This window comes from Carcharhinus amblyrhynchos, chromosome 11, assembly GCF_965287045.1.
Source record: "Carcharhinus amblyrhynchos chromosome 11, sCarAmb.v2.hapA, whole genome shotgun sequence".
NCBI lineage: Eukaryota > Metazoa > Chordata > Chondrichthyes > Carcharhiniformes > Carcharhinidae > Carcharhinus > Carcharhinus amblyrhynchos.
The window spans coordinates 49,233,790-49,251,606 of record NC_137334.1 but is presented as its reverse complement, the minus strand read 5'-3'; the positions used below and the strand labels follow the sequence as shown (position 1 = coordinate 49,251,606).

General features: G+C 43.1%; 1 protein-coding gene across 1 annotated transcript in view; it reads left to right on the top strand.

The window, feature by feature from the left end:
* Positions 1-17,817, top strand: part of LOC145350122 (rho guanine nucleotide exchange factor 25-like) — a 56,774-nt gene that overhangs the window by 19,685 nt on the left and 19,272 nt on the right. The window contains exons 5-8 of the mRNA XM_080199054.1: positions 5,244-5,313; positions 9,720-9,806; positions 11,711-11,803; positions 13,620-13,670. Coding sequence (XP_080055180.1) covers positions 5,244-5,313; positions 9,720-9,806; positions 11,711-11,803; positions 13,620-13,670 — 301 coding nt within the window. The remainder of the gene's footprint in view (positions 1-5,243; positions 5,314-9,719; positions 9,807-11,710; positions 11,804-13,619; positions 13,671-17,817) is intronic.

The following is a 17,817-nucleotide window of genomic DNA, read 5'->3' as shown; positions in this document are numbered from 1 at the left end:
ATGCTGGCCTGATCTGCAGCCATAGCCTCTGGGCAGGCTAAGTAGCCTGCCAGCGGGACCTCTACCTCTCACTGCCGCACTGCCCAACAGTCCTGGTCAAGCCAGGAGCTCATTAATAGGCACGCCAGGACTGCAAGCAGGCCCAAGCTGAGGGCCTGTGGATCCTAAAGCAAGGTAACCCAGAGTTTTCACCAAGCAGGGATTTTAGTCTGGGAAAGGGGCGAAGAGGAGAGGAAGTGGGGGTGATTTGTTTTATAGAACAGGTGAGTAAGAAGAAAGGGGCATTGCCATGGAGACTGCACCAATCAGATTCCACTTGCCTACCAATCAGCATTCTTTTCTCATACAGTAGAAATTTGTTGCTTCCCTTAAATCTGTATTCTTGCAGTTGTCCTGATGAGTGCAAGATGTAAAGCTTCAACAAAATGTCTCTTTTTTTCAGCAAAACTGAAGTTCTGTACTGTCGATCGACATTCTGAGACTGGACGTACTTTATAAATTGCTTTATTTCTTTCTCTTTCCAGTTAGCATGTCCCCTTATTATCCAGGACTAGCTACTCTTTTGCTGATATTTACTTTTCACATTTGCCATATTCCTCAGATCACATCTCCTCAGTACTAAATGTGTATCAGTCACAACACAGCATAAAGGGACCTAAATTCACAATGGCAATATAAAGCATGCAATTTGTTATGTGAAAGCACTGTCACATATTGCTATGTGCCTTTTATAAAAATCATTCTATGGCTGTAAGATCATTCCTATGCATAAACAAATCAGTAATCCATATTTATCATTTAAATGCAAATTTAGGGAAATATCTTACAGTACTATTATATGTATATATATATACCTAGTTTCTTGATGAAAGCAGTTTTCATTTCAAATATACAGGCCTCATCATAGTCAAAAAAAATCACCTTTTAAAATTTATTTTAACAGGATGTGGGCTTTGTTGGGCCAGCCAGCATTTTTATTGCCCATACCTAATTGCCCTTGAGAAGGCGGTGTTGAGCTGTCTTCTTGAACCACTGCAGTCCATGTAGTGTAGGCACACCCACAATGCTGTTAAGGCGGGGTTATAGGATTTTGACCCAGCGACAGTGAAAGAACAGTGAGATAGTTCTAAGTCAGGATGGTGAGCAGCTGCCTTGTCCTTCCAGGCAGTATGTTTAAAAGGTGCTGTTGAAGGAACCTTGATAGAGCCATCAAATTGCTAAAATGCATCTCCTGAATGGTACACACTGCTGTCACTGTACATTGATGGTTGAGGGGGTGGATATATTCTCTTTCTTGTGAATGGATTTTCTTCCTAATCCTGCACCATTATCCTCTCCAAGTCACTCATAATCCTGACTTGGAAATATATCACCATTTCTTCACTGTCACTAGATAAAGATACTCTCCCTATCAGCACTCTAGATGTACCTGGGGTGCGGCTGCCCGTTCACTCACTGGTGCAGGGGAGCAGATGGATCTCTGGTGGGGGGGATCCGCTGCCACTCTGCAGGCAATCGGTGGGGCGAAAGAGGGCAGGGGTCGCGATCGGTCTGGGGAGCGGGGAGAGCGTTGATAAGGGGGACAGTGATGTCTGAGAGGGCCATCGCTCCTGCTTTTCACTCCCGGGCCACTTTCTCCACTTTCTGTGGCCCAGGAACAGGATTAGACCATCGGGACCCTTGAGTTTACTTCACCACAAGATCAAGGTGACCAACTGTCCTCCATCTCCCAGGGTGGTGCTGAATTTCTGGTGGCTTGACAGGCCTTCTTTGCTGCATGCATCAGGCAGGGCAGGCTTGTAGATAACATACAGATTTATCCTGCTGGTGTGTGGGGCTGGATCCAGCAGACAGCAGCATCATTATCAAGGTGAGTTGTTTCACTAGCAGCTCCCTCCCCCACCACTTCTCACCATCCTATGGCCTGAAGATTTTTCATGAGCACTTCCTGTATCAAATGTATGACCTGTTTTTAAAGGATAGGCTTGCAGGACACAAAAGGTACAAAAAAAAAGAACTTTATTGGAAAGATGTTGACTCTACAGGTTGTTCAGACAGACTGCCTGTTTGTCCGCACAAATGGCCAATTACATCATCAGGACTTCACACAACTGATCTCTTAAAATGCCCTTGTTCCAACCAGGAACAACATGAATACGCAATATTTTCCTCCTCATTTACATCAATGCTCCTGCAATGAAATACAATATAACATAAACAATCAAAATTTACAATATGAACAATTAATAAATACAACCATCAATCAGTTAGACAGTTTAGAGGAAGTTGATTTCTGGGTGGTTGTCGGCGAAACTCAGGTGTCTGCTTTTTCATATTGTTTGCAAACCCTGGTGTTTTTGGCACAGTTTAGGACATCGTTGGTAGTTGCCTCCTTCAGAGTCAGAGTAGTGTTAGGAGGTTAACTCAGTGCTGCAGTGTCCTCAGCTGAGGTATTGTCTTCCCCAGTTGTTTTGGCTATTGTCAGGTTTTAAGGTATGTACAGGTCTTCACTTACTCCAGTTGGTTATGGACTCTTGGGGCCAGATCTAAGTGCTGCATCCGGATGTAAAACGGATCCAAGCCCGGAATCCCTGTTCCAGCGCACCCATACACTTCTTGCCAGCTCCGGTCCAGTCCGTGCTGTGGGCTTAGCGCTGCCGGAACAATTGGAGCTCTGAACCGTGCATGCGCAGTTCGATAAAAATCTGAAACAGCGCACCCAGGCGCGAAAAGCAAAACAAAACAAAGAGAACCGGGGTGGAGGCGGGATGATCTGCGAAAGGCAAGCTCCACTGGCAGACCCCCCCCCATCCTCCCCCTGGGAGGCAGGCCCCCCTCCTCGGCAGAGCACACCTCCAACCTACCTGGGTTGCTACTCTCCTTCCACCATCCTTCTGACCTGTACTTGTTGATGTGAGATGTCGGCGTTGGACTGGGATAAACACAGTAAGAAGTCTCACAACACTAGGTTAAAGTCCTGTTGGAAAGTCCTGTTGGACTTTAACCTGGTGTTGTGAGATTTCTTACTGCACTCGTTGGACATCCTGCAGCACCTTCCACTGGCATTTGCAGGAAGGGGGCGGTGCAGGCTGAGATGGATCTCTGGTTGGGGCAGGTGTGGTGGAGATTCTCCCAAGTCCATCCTCCACCCCTACACCCCGTCCTCCACCCCACTCCCCCGCAACCAGAGATCCATCCAACCCTGCGCCCTTTCCTCTGGCAGACCCCAGCAGAAGGCCAGGAAGGTGCTGCAGGATGTCCAATGAGTGCAGCAAGAAGTCTCACAACATCAGGACAACAGGACTTTAACCGAGTGTTGTGAGACTTCTTACCGTGTTTACCCCAGTCCAACACCGGCATCTCCACATCAAGAGTGCAGGTCAGAAGGATGGTGGAAGGAGAGCAGCAATCCAGGTAGGTTGGGGGTGTGCTCTGCTGAGGGGGGGAACTGCCTCCAGGGAGGTTGAGGGGGGGGGTGGCTGCCAGGAGGACCACCCTCCCGGGGTGGGGGGGGTTTGATCGCGTGGGAGGGGGTTGTCCCGGGGGAGGTGGATTGCAGAGGGGTGTGCTCTGCCGAGGGGGTCCTGCTTCCCGGGGAGGGGGGTCCAATCACGGGGGAGGCATCTGCGGGGGTCGGGGGGGGGTGGTCTGCCTCCCAGGGGGTTCAGATCACAGGGGGAGCAGGTCTGCCATGGTGGTTAGTGGGGGACCTGCGAAGGGTGTTCGAGGAGGATGGGCTTCGGAGCTTCCCCTGCAGAATAGGAATCTGCCTCAGATTTTTATTTGGATCCAGAACGGATCCAAAGACGGTAAAGTGGGGTTTGGTGGTAGAGTTGGGTGTGAGGTTCATTGAGTCAATTTAAATGCATGCTGAAAAAGGGCACGAATTTTTGGTAAAATCGGGCCCTTGGATGATTCTGTTTCTTCCAAACTGGTTCTGGTTGCCAAAGATTGGTCTGCATGTCTTCTCCACATTACATCTTCTTGAGCTTGTATGGTGTAGGAAATCAGTCCTGTCTGTGCTGAAACGATGGCAGATATCCACTTCTCAATGTGATGTAGTTTCTTGTGAATACTCCTTGACCTTTCTGAAAAATGTGGCATTCAGCCCAGTGCTAATGTTGTATAACCTGACCTTGCTTTTTCTTCTCATCAATTCCTCTTGTCTTAGGTGGTTTCAGCAAATCAAATTCTGTGCATAACTGACAGTTTATCATGTGCCAGTGCTGGAGAACTTTGGATTGTTAAACGTGTAGCATTCCTGTACATCATCAGGAATTGACTCAACTATTTAGACAATGAATCTTGTGCTTGAGTTGCCTTCAACAAATGTTTGATCATCTGAACAAACCGCTTTGCCGGCCCAACTGAGGCAGGATAATAAGGAGTGGTTCAGATGTGTTGAATCTTATTCTCCTTTAAGTAGTTATCAATTCTTGCAAAATGAACTGCGGTCCCTTGTTATTCACACTGTGTTCAGGATAACCGATTCTTCCAAAACTCTCACCCAGTCTCTCTATTGTTCTCTCTGAAGACATACTGTTCATATTGTTCATGGTGACTTCAGGCCATTTTGAGTGTATATTCACCACAATGAAAACATGAGCCCTTTGAATAATCCAGCATAATCTAATTGAACTCTTTGCCTCCTGGTCATTCCAATGGGTATAAAGGTATTAGTGGCGGCAGGTTCTGAACTTTTGCACAAGGTGAACACATCCCCACCTTCTCTTTGATTTTGGACCATTTCAAAGGGCACTACACAGGCTACATTGATTCTCAGGGACACATAACACACTGGCCACGACCTGTGCAAATACACAAGTTTCAGTTATTTCAATGAAGAATGCTGCACAGACCACCCAGGTAGCAGCCACAGTGCTGTTGACATGCTGCTACATGAACAAATTCTTCACACAGCATGTCGAACAAAACATTTTGAAGTTGACACATATTTTGACATCCTAATACATGGATTGGGAAGTTAGAGGTGATGTCACATTAGAATACTTCTTACTAATTATTCACATAAGCAGCCATTGCTAACTTGTTAGTTTAATTTGGATTATTTTCTCAATAGCATAGCCTTACAGTTCATCCTACATGGCATAAAGCAAAAAAAATGTTTAAGTGGTTGGCACAACTGATTAGGTTCTGGTACTCGATGTTCAAAGTGGTAACGGAGAAATATGCCTCCACTGCAACTACATTGTACAATGATTACTGTTCATATTTATTTGTAGCTATTTCTCAGGAGAATTGGAAAAATGTCTTCAGGATCCAGATCATTTGGCAAAACTCTTCATCAAGCATGTAAGTTTTTACAGTTTTGATCAGAGTTTAGAATGTGAATCACTTCTTGGACCATTTTTAGCACTGAATTGGAACATATTCTCCTGTTAGCTAGATGAATGGATATAAATGTGTTACACTTCACCTCAACATCCCAGCTACCGAGGATGAAATTAGCTAGGCATCCCACTAGAACTCCTAATTGCTATCCTGCAACTTTTGTTGGATAATTTATGTATCAGTTTCAGTAGCATATACCCCATTGAAACACCAATGTGAACTGTATCTTTTGTCCTGGATGGATTCAAGCAAAGTCCAGGGTGTGAGAACATTTTTTCCCTCCTCCTGTTTGTTGCTAGCTGCTGCTCAGACTTTAGAGGAAATAACAGGAGGAGTTGAGCCAGGGTGTTGATCAAAGTGTTAACGTGTGTGCTGGAAGAAATCTAGCTGTGCTTCCAATACAGAGCTGTGAAAAGCAGCAGATTGCTGTGGATTGGGGGATGGGGAAGTAGGTTGGTAAAGGATTTTACAATTCTCCATTTCCTATAGCACGGACTAAGTGTATCCCAACAATAAGAGCAATTTTTCATCATGTGGAGTCAATACATGAATGTCAAGAGAGACATTCTCTGTTACCTTCTTCCCCTTTGTATGTTGGAGAATTTACTCCTTCAAGAAGAATACATGTAGTGTGAAATGCACATGGGTGTCATTTAGACATAAATGAATTATAGCAATCAAAAGACATGAGAAGTGAGTTTTCAGCTTTTGTTTATTAAACGAAGTCTAAGTGCTGGATATTGGGCTGGCATGGCATAAGATGGGATTTAGCAGGACAGAACCATGAACTAATGGTGCATTTTGTAACTGAAGGATAGTGCCTGTGAGGGTAAAGGCTGCCACAGCAGGAAAGAGGATCTGCTAAAGAACTCATACCAGCTCATCTCAGCTTTTCTGCCAATATTGACTGATTCTCATTTGCAGTACGCTTGCCACTGACTCAGAAGATTGCATATTCAAATCCCACTGTCTCGGCTTAAGAGCATAATCCAGACTGACACACCAATGCAGTACTGAGAGAGTGCTGCACTTATGCAGGTGATGTCCTTTGGATCTGATGTTAAACCATCTCATGGGTGGGGACGTGGCTCTGCATTATTTCAACAAAGAATGTGTGAATTGTCCACCAATGTACAATTAACAGTACACAGCACGCTTTCCCTGACTGCATCCTTCTCATTGCATCTTTGCTTTGAATGAATAGTATTAATGTACTTGTCCCAGTCACCTGGCCAACACCAAAAAACACATGGAATTTCATAGAAATGGGCATTTATCTAATTGCTGTTTGTAGGAACTTGCTGTGCACAAATTGACTGCTATGTTTACAACATTGTTTACTTAAAAAGAAGAAAGACTTGCATTTATGTAGCGCTTTTCAGCACCATCAGACATCTCAAAGTCTTTTACAGCCAATTAAGTACATCTGAAGTGTAGTCACTGTTGAAATGTCAATCTTCACATGGCATGTCCGACGGACCAGCAGTATGTTAATAGCCAGATAATTTGTTTTTGTGATATTTATTGAAGGATAAATATTGGCCAGGCCACCAGGAATGACTTTGCTGCTCTTCTGCAAAGTTGTGCCACAGGATCTTTCAGGAGAGAAAGCAGCTTCTCTAGAAGTGCAGCATTCTATCAGTCCCGCACTGGAGAGTCAGCCTTGATTTTTATGCCAAGCCTAGGCTATGATTTAAGCTGATAATCCCCTGACTGAGAGGAAAAAATGCTACCAGCTGAGCCACAGCTAACACCTATATTATCTATACCTCCAGCTATGATTATAAACGACTGAACTTCAAACATACGTCACTGGCTGTTCTGAGATTGTGCAAGGAACTACAAGTTTTTCTTCCTTTGTCAGGTCATCAACAATCTTCTTGCATTGCAAAACCAATCCAATGGCACTCACAGCCATTGCACATTGCTCAAGCAGCTGGAGAAATTGATTCCTATCGTTCATTTCAAATTTTGAATCCATCTCTAATGCATCTCAAGATTCTCCTCAGATAAATTTGTTGCCCTCAATTTAGCCGTCATTTCCTGTGTGGCTGCACTGCAATCACAGGTTACTTGAAGCTACTGAAGACCTGAGATCTTTCAGTAGGTACCAGCTCTTCACACTCCCCACGAGTTTCTGAACACCACCACTCCCCTGGCAACAACTGGCCAGTTGCAGGCTGGCTAGACTTTTGTTGATTGCTGGCCAACAATATGGTCTGCCTGAGATTTCCGACAATCAGACTGGAAGTCCTACCCCATCATGGCAGCATGGTGGATGAAGTTCATGCCCTATGGTATCTGTAAAAGCAATAGTCAGGTATTTCCATAGGTTCACTCTCATTTGCCCTCTTGTAATTTTTTCAGAAATGTGACAGAAACCCCTGCTGTTGGTTAATCCACATTTGGAGTTTGGGACATTCAGTATAGACACCCTATTGAAGCCATAGATATTCACCTGGGTGATGCTATTGATTTGAAAGAGTAAAAAAAAGATTTGAAATATTAGAGCTTTGTCCACTTGACCAATGAAAGCGAAGAATAGACTTAATAAACATATCTAAAATTGTGAAGAGATTTGATGCAATGAATAGGAAAATAATGGGGGCCATTCTCCCAAAAGTGCTGAATTGGTGGGAAAACGGTTCTAAATCTCGACTGTTTTCTCAGTTCAACTTCATACTCGAATCTCCACACTCTATGCACAGCAGAGGTCCCAATAGGTAATCTCATTAAAAACCCCAGGGACAGGGCCTACTCGTGCTGGAGTTTGACAGTTCTGCAGCTCTGCACTTGCACAGTGGCCCTGATCTGTCAGTCTCCCCCTTTGCTGACCAGCTCAATCACTGGCCAGTCCAGGATCCCCGCAGTCGTGCCCCTCCAGCCCCACACCCATGGCCAATCGTGGCCCCCACGACAAATCCCGAGCAAGCTTGACTCCCCACCCCCCCCACCCCACCACATGCAGCAGTGTGATCTCCCCGCCCCCCTCTCATCCCAGCAGACTCCACCCCAACTGACACCCCCCCCCCCCCCCAGGTCAGATGCCCCCCTTCCCAGGAGGCAGACACCACCCCCGCCTCCCCCCCCCCGCCCCCACCGAGAGACCACCCTCCCCCAAGCGTGCCCCGATCGCAGGCCTCCATCCATCCCATACAGATTGCCATGCAGAGTGGCAGCGGGAACCCCCACCCCCACCGATTGCCCTAGGCCCTGCCCACAATAGGGTCCACCTCCTTGCCACTACCCAATGCCCGATGGGCAGTGCCAAGGGGCCCCGGGCATGGGCTCTTTGTCCCTTGGTCAATGCCGGGAGCATAGGCTGGCACTGCTAAGGTGCCCGGGGGGCACCATCCCCTGCTGCCCAAACCCCTGGAGGGCCCTGATTGCCCCCCCCTTCATTCCAGCAGGGTGTCTCGCTAGTTCCCTGTAGAGGGGGAGCTACTCTAAACCTTGTCTGAATGAAGTACTCCTGGCAGGGTGGGAGATTCAATCAGCACCCAAAAGTTCCCAATAATGAATGTTAAGCATATTTAAACTATATTAAAAAAAGATTCAAATGACTTACCTGTCTTCCTGCCGGTTTCCAGTGTGGTCTAGACTCTGACTGTTCTCCGGCTCTGGGAGATGCGCATACATTCCCGGCGCATGCGCAATTCCCGGAACTTGTCCGGCAATGCACATCTCCCAGCTCGGCCCACTAGAAAAGTTCTGGGTCGCGATGGAAGTATCACCCCCAGTGCGTCTTCTGGTTGGGCAGCTGGCAGTAAGGAGTCATGAATTTGAAAAATGTCACCAACAGATTGAGAAAAGATATCAGGAAAATATTATTCTCCAATGGAATGCTTTGCCACAGGGAGTGATTAAGGCAGAGATCATTTCATTATTCAAAGGAAAATACATAAGTATTCGAAGCAGGGCTGTGTGAGGAGAGCAAGGTGGTGGGATTAGCTTTGAATTGTTTAAGCAAAGAATCAGCACAGACAAGATGGCCCTACTCAGTGCTGTATTGTTTGTTGGTTCTACGTCACATGAAGTACTTTAATCTCTCATTTGTTTAGCCCCTAAAGCGAATAACAGGAAGTCGATGAGAAATGATAACCTTCTGTACTTATCATCAGAGGCTGTTTGAAGGACTGACATAAAGGGGCTATAAAAACTCTTTTCACAGTCAGTTCCATTCCTAAGCAATGTAATTTTCATTATTCCACTGTTAATTTATTTAACAATTTTTCATGGCACATTGAAGATCATTGTATATGCTATTCAATGCCAGGAGCGGTGGATAGAAGTAGGTGATGGCAGTGAAGTAAGAAACCATGACACTGGTTACCTGGTTAGTAAAGCTTTGTTCTCTGTTTCTGTAGGAGAGACGTTTAGACATGTATACAGTGTACTGTCAAAACAAGCCAAAATCTGAGTACATTGTGATTGAATATGAAGCCTACTTTGAGGTGAGCCATTGGTTGTCTTCTTTTGATGATAATATAAATAACGAACACCACCTAGAGAGTAGTGGTTTACAGAAATCATTAACCTATGAAAAGCACAGTTAATTAATCCAGCTGAAACATGACTGGAATATTCTGTTCATAGCGATGATTCATTTTTCAGAATTGATTTTTCCTTCTGCTAATTTTGGCATGTGAAACGGGCTCATGTAGAGGGGTAACACTTTTAAAATTAGTTTATTGAAAAGTATTCTAATCTAAATTTCAAAATCAGTTTATTGAAAAGTATTCTAAAATAAATTTCAAAAACACTCTTTCTTAATTTATTCATTGCTTAAAGATGGAGTTTGGTTTCAACAATTAAACTACGTGGGTGGTTTATTTTAGTTTGATCCTTTTGTCTCATGAAGAACAGAAAACTGAAATGACTGATGTTTTGTAATGGTCCCATGTGTGAACAACTCTCCACAGCACCCCAAACCTAACTATCTATTCTTTACCCCTGAATCAAAGCTGTATTGATGAACCTTTCACCTACTGGAGAAGAACATCACTAACCAGGCTAAGCCTGGTCTCATTCACCACCAAAGTATACCTCCAACAAGTTCCCAGTGTGTGCATTTGGGAGAATGAATGTTGGTTTCTGATTTCTTCTCCCTAGCTCAAAGACTCTGAGACCAATTGTAAAGCCCTCAACTCTGTCCAAAATATAAGTCACCTAACCCAGCACAAATGAGAGCTGAAGACTAAGAGGTAACCTTTGGGAAATCTCACCTATCAGATGCACACATTGGAAATTTGGACAGAAAGCGCACACAATTAACTTAAAAGATCATAATATCAGGTACAGCCTGTTTCCCCACTGTTTCCAGTACTCACTTCTGGTACACAGGATTTGCCCTCAAATTATATGGACATCTTGGACAAGTTGCAAAGCTGGGCCGAGAGGTGGCAGATGGAGTTTAATGCGGAAAAGTGTGAGGTAATTCACTTTGGCAGGAATAACAGATGTGTAGAGTATAGGGCTAACGGTAGGACTCTGAATAGTGTTGATGAACAGAGGGATCTAGGTGTATGTGTACATAGATCCCTGAAAGTTGGGAATCAAGTAGATACGGTTGTTAGGAAGGCATACGGTGTCCTGGCATTTATTGGTAGGGGGATTGAATTTAGGAGCTGCAATGTCATGTTGCAACTGTACAAAACTCTGGTGCGTCCGCACTTGGAGTATTGTGTGCAGTTCTGGTCCCCACATTATAGAAAGGATGTGGAGGCATTGGAGAGGGTGCAGAGGAGGTTTACCAGGATGTTGCCTGGTATGGAGGGAAGGTCCTATGAGGAGAGACTGAGGGATTTGAGGTTGTTTTCGTTAGAAAGAAGGCGGCTAAGAGAGGACCTTATTGAAGCATACAAGATGATTAGAGGTTTAGATAGGGTGGACAGTGATAGCCTTTTTCCTCGGATGGAGAAAGCTAGCATGAGGGGGCATAGCTTTAAATTAAGGGGTGGTAGTTATAGGACGGATGTCAGAGGTAGGTTCTTTACCCAGAGGGTGGTGAGGGATTGGAATGCCCTGCCTGCTGCAGTTGTAGATGTGCCTAGTTTGGGGGCGTTTAAGAGATCCGTGGATAGGTTTATGGATGGAAAGGGATTGGTTTAGGTTAGAGGGTCATTGCTTTTTTAATTGGTCGGCGCAACATCGTGGGCCGAAGGGCCTGTTCTGCGCTGTAATGTTCTATGTTCTATGTTCTATCTATTGGTTCAACATCACATTATGGTTCAACATTACATTATATGGACATCTATCGATTAGGTATTTCAGTTTTCCTGAAATCTGGCAATAGCTCAGCAGGTGTAACATTATCAGATATAACATCTGTGTCACTTTTTTTTGGCTTCTTTATCAGGAGGTAAAACTGGATTTGGGTGAGACGTTTAGCTTGAGTGATTATCTCATCAAACCTATCCAGAGGATAACCAAGTATCAGCTGCTGCTCAAGGTGAGGATTTCTCCAATCAACAAGCTGCATCAGATGATATTTAGTGGAAGTGACAGAGACCTTGCCTGCTGGCTGGAGAGCAGACAGGGCCTCATATCACTCCTTTTCGGGAAGCACATTACACAAGGTATAACTGGCCAGCGTTCAGCCTTCTCTGTGAACGAGGTCCCTGAGTCCCTGGAGTCCTGTCCGTTGAGAGTTGTCAGCCAGTCAAAGGCCGGCAGCTCCTCATTGTCCAGCTGCATCACCAGGTGGTAACTTGTGTCGGGACTATGCCCACTCGAAGCGCAGGTTCGAGGCTGATGGACCCAGGCAGAGGTGATTGATGGGATGGACGGCAGTTGGAGGGAGTAGGTGGTTCATAGGGTGAGGGGTGGCAGCAAGGGCAGTGAGGAATCTCTCAGCAGTCCCCACTTCCCTTTGATCAGGTACTAAGTACCTTGAACAAATAACCCTCCTTAGAAGCCAATGAGCTACCTCAGCAGTGTTTACCTTTCGCATAACCCCAATGGCGAGTTCCCTGCCCCCTGTTGAGATAATAACAGCAGTGGGTTGAGGCCTTTAACCGTGCATTAATTTACCGCTTAATTAGTGGCGATATGGAAAGGCTGCCCATGAGCCTCCCCAACATGTGCGTCATCAGGGCAGAAGCGAGAAGACAGTGGGGTTTCCATCACTCACGGAAATTTCCCCTGCCACCAACTCACCATAGGGTGCTCCCATAGGAACAGAAATTAGCCCTTGAGCTATTCAGTTATTAGGGACTTTCAGTGGTATCTTTTGAAGACTGCTGTCTCGGCAACTAATAGACATGGGTGTAGCTGGGAAGCCCAATTTTGGGAAAAGATCCTGAAATATTCCCTGCCCAGTGAAGCAGTTGAGATTACTTCATTGAATGTTTTTAAGGCAAGGATAGATAAATTTTTGAACTGTAAAAGAACTAAGAGTTATAGTGAGTAGGCAGGTAAGCAGAGCAGGCTTGAGGGGCTAGATGGCCTACTCCTGCTCCTAGTTCCTTTGTTCTTATATACAAGCTGCCTAACAGCGATTTCAGATAACAATCCTGGAAGCCTGTAATGGAACCTTTACCAATATGGTGTTCTGCATACCCCTGGCAGATAAGGTGCAGATACACCCTGTCTAACAAATCAGGCATTTAGGTACCCATTTCATGTGTAAAAGGGCATGAGTACCATCAAGTAGTTTCCAGGTATTTATGTCAGCATCCTCAAGTACAAGCTTTCTTCCCTTCTGGCATCCCATGACTGAAAATCAGTCATATTGGGAAGTCTGTTCATTTCAATGGACATTGGTGGAAAGAAATATTGGATGTGATGAAGCTATATTCTTTTCTAAGGATCATAGAAATGTGCACTACATTTTGCATCTTGATAAAGTCATGATGATCATCAGGAAACCTTTTGTTAAAGGAAACAATCATACTTCTATTATTACGTATCAACACTTCCCAATCTGTTTTCAGACATAGTGGCCAGAATTCTCTGGCTGTTCATAGCCTGCTGTCACTGCCAGCGAGAGTGGAGAATGTGGCACTCAGCCAAATCTCCATTCATTGCACGGGACTGGAGAATCCCAAATGTGCCAAAGTTGGGGAATCCAGCTCTGCAGTTAATTGCAAGGAGGATACTAGCACCAAAACTCTACTTGCACAAGCAGAGGATAACATATTTACTGATAAGACATATTTCCATATGTGTGCTCTACCTATTAAGTTGATCCATGATATTTTCACACAGTAAAGTTATTTACGAGAATGGTAAATATTCACTAATGAAATAAAATTGTTTTGTTCCAGGACTTCCTTAAGTACAGTCAACAAGCTGGGCTCGAATGTTCCGAGATTATGGTAAAACTTGTTTTCTTAGATTGACTAAGAGTTATAGTGCGAGTGAATCTCCTGTCATATTTCACAGTAACTTCATTGCCTATTTGTGACACTAATAAATAAACTTTTAAAAACTTGATATTGCTGATAATAAATTGGAATAAACAGCATTCTTTTACTGCAATGGTCTTTGCATTCATCTTATAAATTAAATGAACTGAAGTTATATTCTTTTCTAAGAATTATAGAAATATGCACTATGATTTGAATCTTGGTAAGATCAGGACCCTGATCATCCAAAAGTACAATAGATTTAATGCAAAATTTATCAACTAAATTCTGGAAATGAAGCAGACCCCAGGTGGAGAAATCATAGGTTGTTGAAAGAGATGAGTCAGCAGTTAGCAGAGGCCAACATTTTTCAACCCTATCAAATTAACTAAATTGTTAATTCAGCCTGTGTGAAAAGGAATAGACCATTCAGCCCTTGAGTTTATTCCACAATTCAATTAGATCATGACTGATTATCTTAACTTTTTATACTTGCTCATGGTTTATGAGCATCATTGGCTAGATTAGCATTTATTGCATATCCATAATTGCCCTTGAGAAGGTGTGGTGAGCCATGCTTTTGAACTGTTGCAGTCCTTGTACCATGGGTACATCCACAATGCTGTGAGAGAGGAAGTTCCAGAATTTTGACCCGGTAACAATGAAGTGATGACAATATATTTCCAAGTCAATGTGATATTTGAATTAAAGATAAACTTGCAAGTGGCAGTATTCCTTTGTGGCTGCTGTCCTTGATAGTCTAGGTGGTAGAGGTTCTATGAGATCATAGAATCCTATGGTGCAGAAGGAGGTCATTTGGCCCATCTAGTCTGCACTGACCACAATCCCACCCAGGCCTCATCCTCATAACTCCATGCATTTACCCATGTTAGTCCCTGGACACTAGGTTGGGGATGGGAAGCTGCTGTCAAATAAATTGTGGTAAGGTGCTGTATAAGGAAAATTTGAGACTATTTCTTCTGGAGCGGTGAATCAACTTAGTTGAGATTTTTATTCACTAAGAAGAAATTTTACATGGTGACAGGCCATCAATTTAAATTCAGGTATGAAGAGAGATGCAAAGACAGTTGATGAAGAATGGGTTGCTTTGCCACAGAAACCGTTGCATCTTTTAACAAAAAAAAGTGTCAACTATTTGAACCTGAAGACGATGGAGATTTCTGGGGAGTACACAGGATGAATGTTGCATTGCTCCAGCAGAAAGCAAGCACAGCTGCTATGGGCCAAATAGTTTCCCACTATGCTGTAAAATTTTATTGTTCTAAAAGCAGTCATGACTTTCTGGTAATGGATTGGCCATTTAATTGGATAGATTCAAACCAATTAATTTAAATAAAAAGAACGGGTATTTTCCATAAAATCTATTAATTAATTAAATTGGAGAGGGAATTCCACTCAGTATTCATTAATTAAACATAAATAGGAAATGGAACAAGGTGGCACTAAAACTATAAATTATATAAGTGGCAAATGGTAAAACAATTATTTAAGTAAGATCAGTAAACCGAATCATGGTTTGATATTAATCAAATAATAATCATGGGCTGTTAATGGGGAGCAGGCTGTAAATAAGCAATGAAGGTTGAAGATAAATTAGCATAAAAAATGTTTTTCTTTAGAAATGGAACAGTGTGGGGGGTGGGCAGAAGAGACCTTGGCCTCGATGACAATGCTAGGATTGTCAAATGAAAGGCTCAATTAGAAAAGACTGTAAAGCTAGCCAGTGCTATGGGGCAAAAAGATGTAACTCAAAAAAAGATTCAAATTACTAATTTGTGCAAAAAAATACAGTAATGAAAGGCCAGGAATGATTGGCAGGATTGAGAACATTGGCAAAGATAGTTAGACAACACTAAGAATAACAGAGTGTTGAAGGCTATACCAGTAGGACAGGAAACAAGAAATTAAAATAAAAATGAAAGTAAATAAATACAATTTTAAAAATTAAAAATTAAAACTGTGTGCAGTTCTGGTCACCTCACTTCAGGAAGGATGTGGAAGCTATTGAGAGGGTGCAGAGGAGATTTACAAGGATGTTGCCTGGATTGGGAGGCATGCCTTATGAAGATAGGTTGAGGGAGCTAGGTCTCTTCTCCCTGGAGAGACGAAGGTTGAGAGGCGACCTGATAGAGGTTTATAAAATGTTGAGAGGATTACATAGGGTGGATTCTCGGAGGCTATTTCCCAGGGCTGAAATGGTCGCTAGGAGAGGACACAGGTTTAAGGTGCTGGGAAGCAAGTACAGAAGAAATGTCAGGGGTAAGTTTTTCACTCAGAGTGTGGTGAGTGAGTGGAATCGGCTGCCGTCGGTGGTAGGAAAGGCAAACTCGCTGGGGTCTTTTAAAAGATTTCTGGATGAGTACATGGGATCTAATGGGATTGGGAGTTACAGATAGTTCTATGGCCTGGTAGGAATGGATATGATCGGTGCAACTTGTGGGCCGAAGGGCCTGTTTGTGCTGTAGTGTTCTATGTTATATCATTACCCAATGAGAATGGTAGGCAGCCCCATGCAGCTGTACCATCAGTAATGAGAGGACTAAATAATAAGCATTCCATTATTTTGCCTTAAAAGTAAAATATAGGTAGACTCCATCTGTTATTAAACATCAAATGACATGGAAAATAGGTGTGCCAAGAATTTTATTTCATATGTGTATGTCACATTAATTGTACTAGGAAATGTTGAAACTGACTTACCTTGGCCACTATCCTTGGTGGTATGACAACATCCTGTCACATTGAGTTGTAGGTGAGCCAGAACTTTCATCAGTGAAACACTGACAACACAAAAGTCATTCTGCTGAATTCTCACCAAAATCTTTGCAGGGTAGAACCTGAGCTCATTCCTCTTCCTAACCAACTGACCAGAATCTAATAGTATAAAACCTTTGCGCATAGTTGATGAGCTGAGCTCAAAGCCCAACCGGTCTATCATAAAAACCATCAATTCTGACTGACCTACATGTCAGTCTTCTCCAGGCTCAATGTTTGCAATATTCTTCACTGATCTTTTGTTCACACCCAACGTAAATTCAAACTTATCCAGAAATCCACTGATTGTATCCTATCATCTAAATCTTGCCAATCTGTAATTCTGCTTTCAACAACTTGCAGTGGAACATTTTCCTTAACATGTTGATTGCAAAATCATTACCTTGTTTATAAATATCTTCATGTTCTCCACCTCTACAACTTCCAGATTTACATTTTCAGCGCTTCCATCTATGGCCTAAGCAATTTTTCCCTTAGATGGATATTAAGAAAGTAACAAGAACTGTAAAGTTTCTTTCCTCGAGTTGCATCTTATTTAATTGAAACTTAGTAAAATTGAGGAAGTTAATCCAATGACAGTACTATTTTGTTCTTGGGATACATACATTTGGCAAAACTACATTTGCTTCATCATCAAAAACATTTCTGGTTAAAGGCAAAGTGCTGCAGATGCTGGAATCTGAAACAAAAACAGAAAATCCTTGAAAATCTCAGTACGTCTGACAGCATCTGCAGAGAGAGAATCGAGCCGATGTTTTGAGTCAGGATAACCTTTTGTCAACTCAAAGAATTGTACTGAGCTCTGACGAAGGGTTATCATGACTCAAAACATTGGATCACATTCCTGGACTAGACGAATTTGTTCTAAAATCTTGCATATATAACTAGCCACCTGCAAAAGCTTTCTCAGAACATATCTTTTCGAAACCTCCTTCAGGCACTGCTTCTAATTCTATTCTCAACTTTTTCTTGGTGCTTGCTTCTCTTTGTGAAACAACTGGAGACATTTAACCATGTTAAAGGCACTCTACTGGTGGAGGCAGTTGGATGTTTCACTGCCATGTAACATGAACTACTGTTAACTGAAAGCACCAATTATTAACTACAGTATAAATTAAAGTAATTAGTAAACTGGTACTGGGGGTACTAAAAGAATGATCAAATAATTGTTAGTCTATGGCATTGGTTTAGTGGAATTTGTGTGCTCAATTTCATTGTTTTTTCAGATATGGTTGAATAACATTCTAAAATTATAGTTTTGCCATTTTTGGAAAATGAATGAAAATCATAGACACATGGAATTGAAAGTAAATCTTTTGGA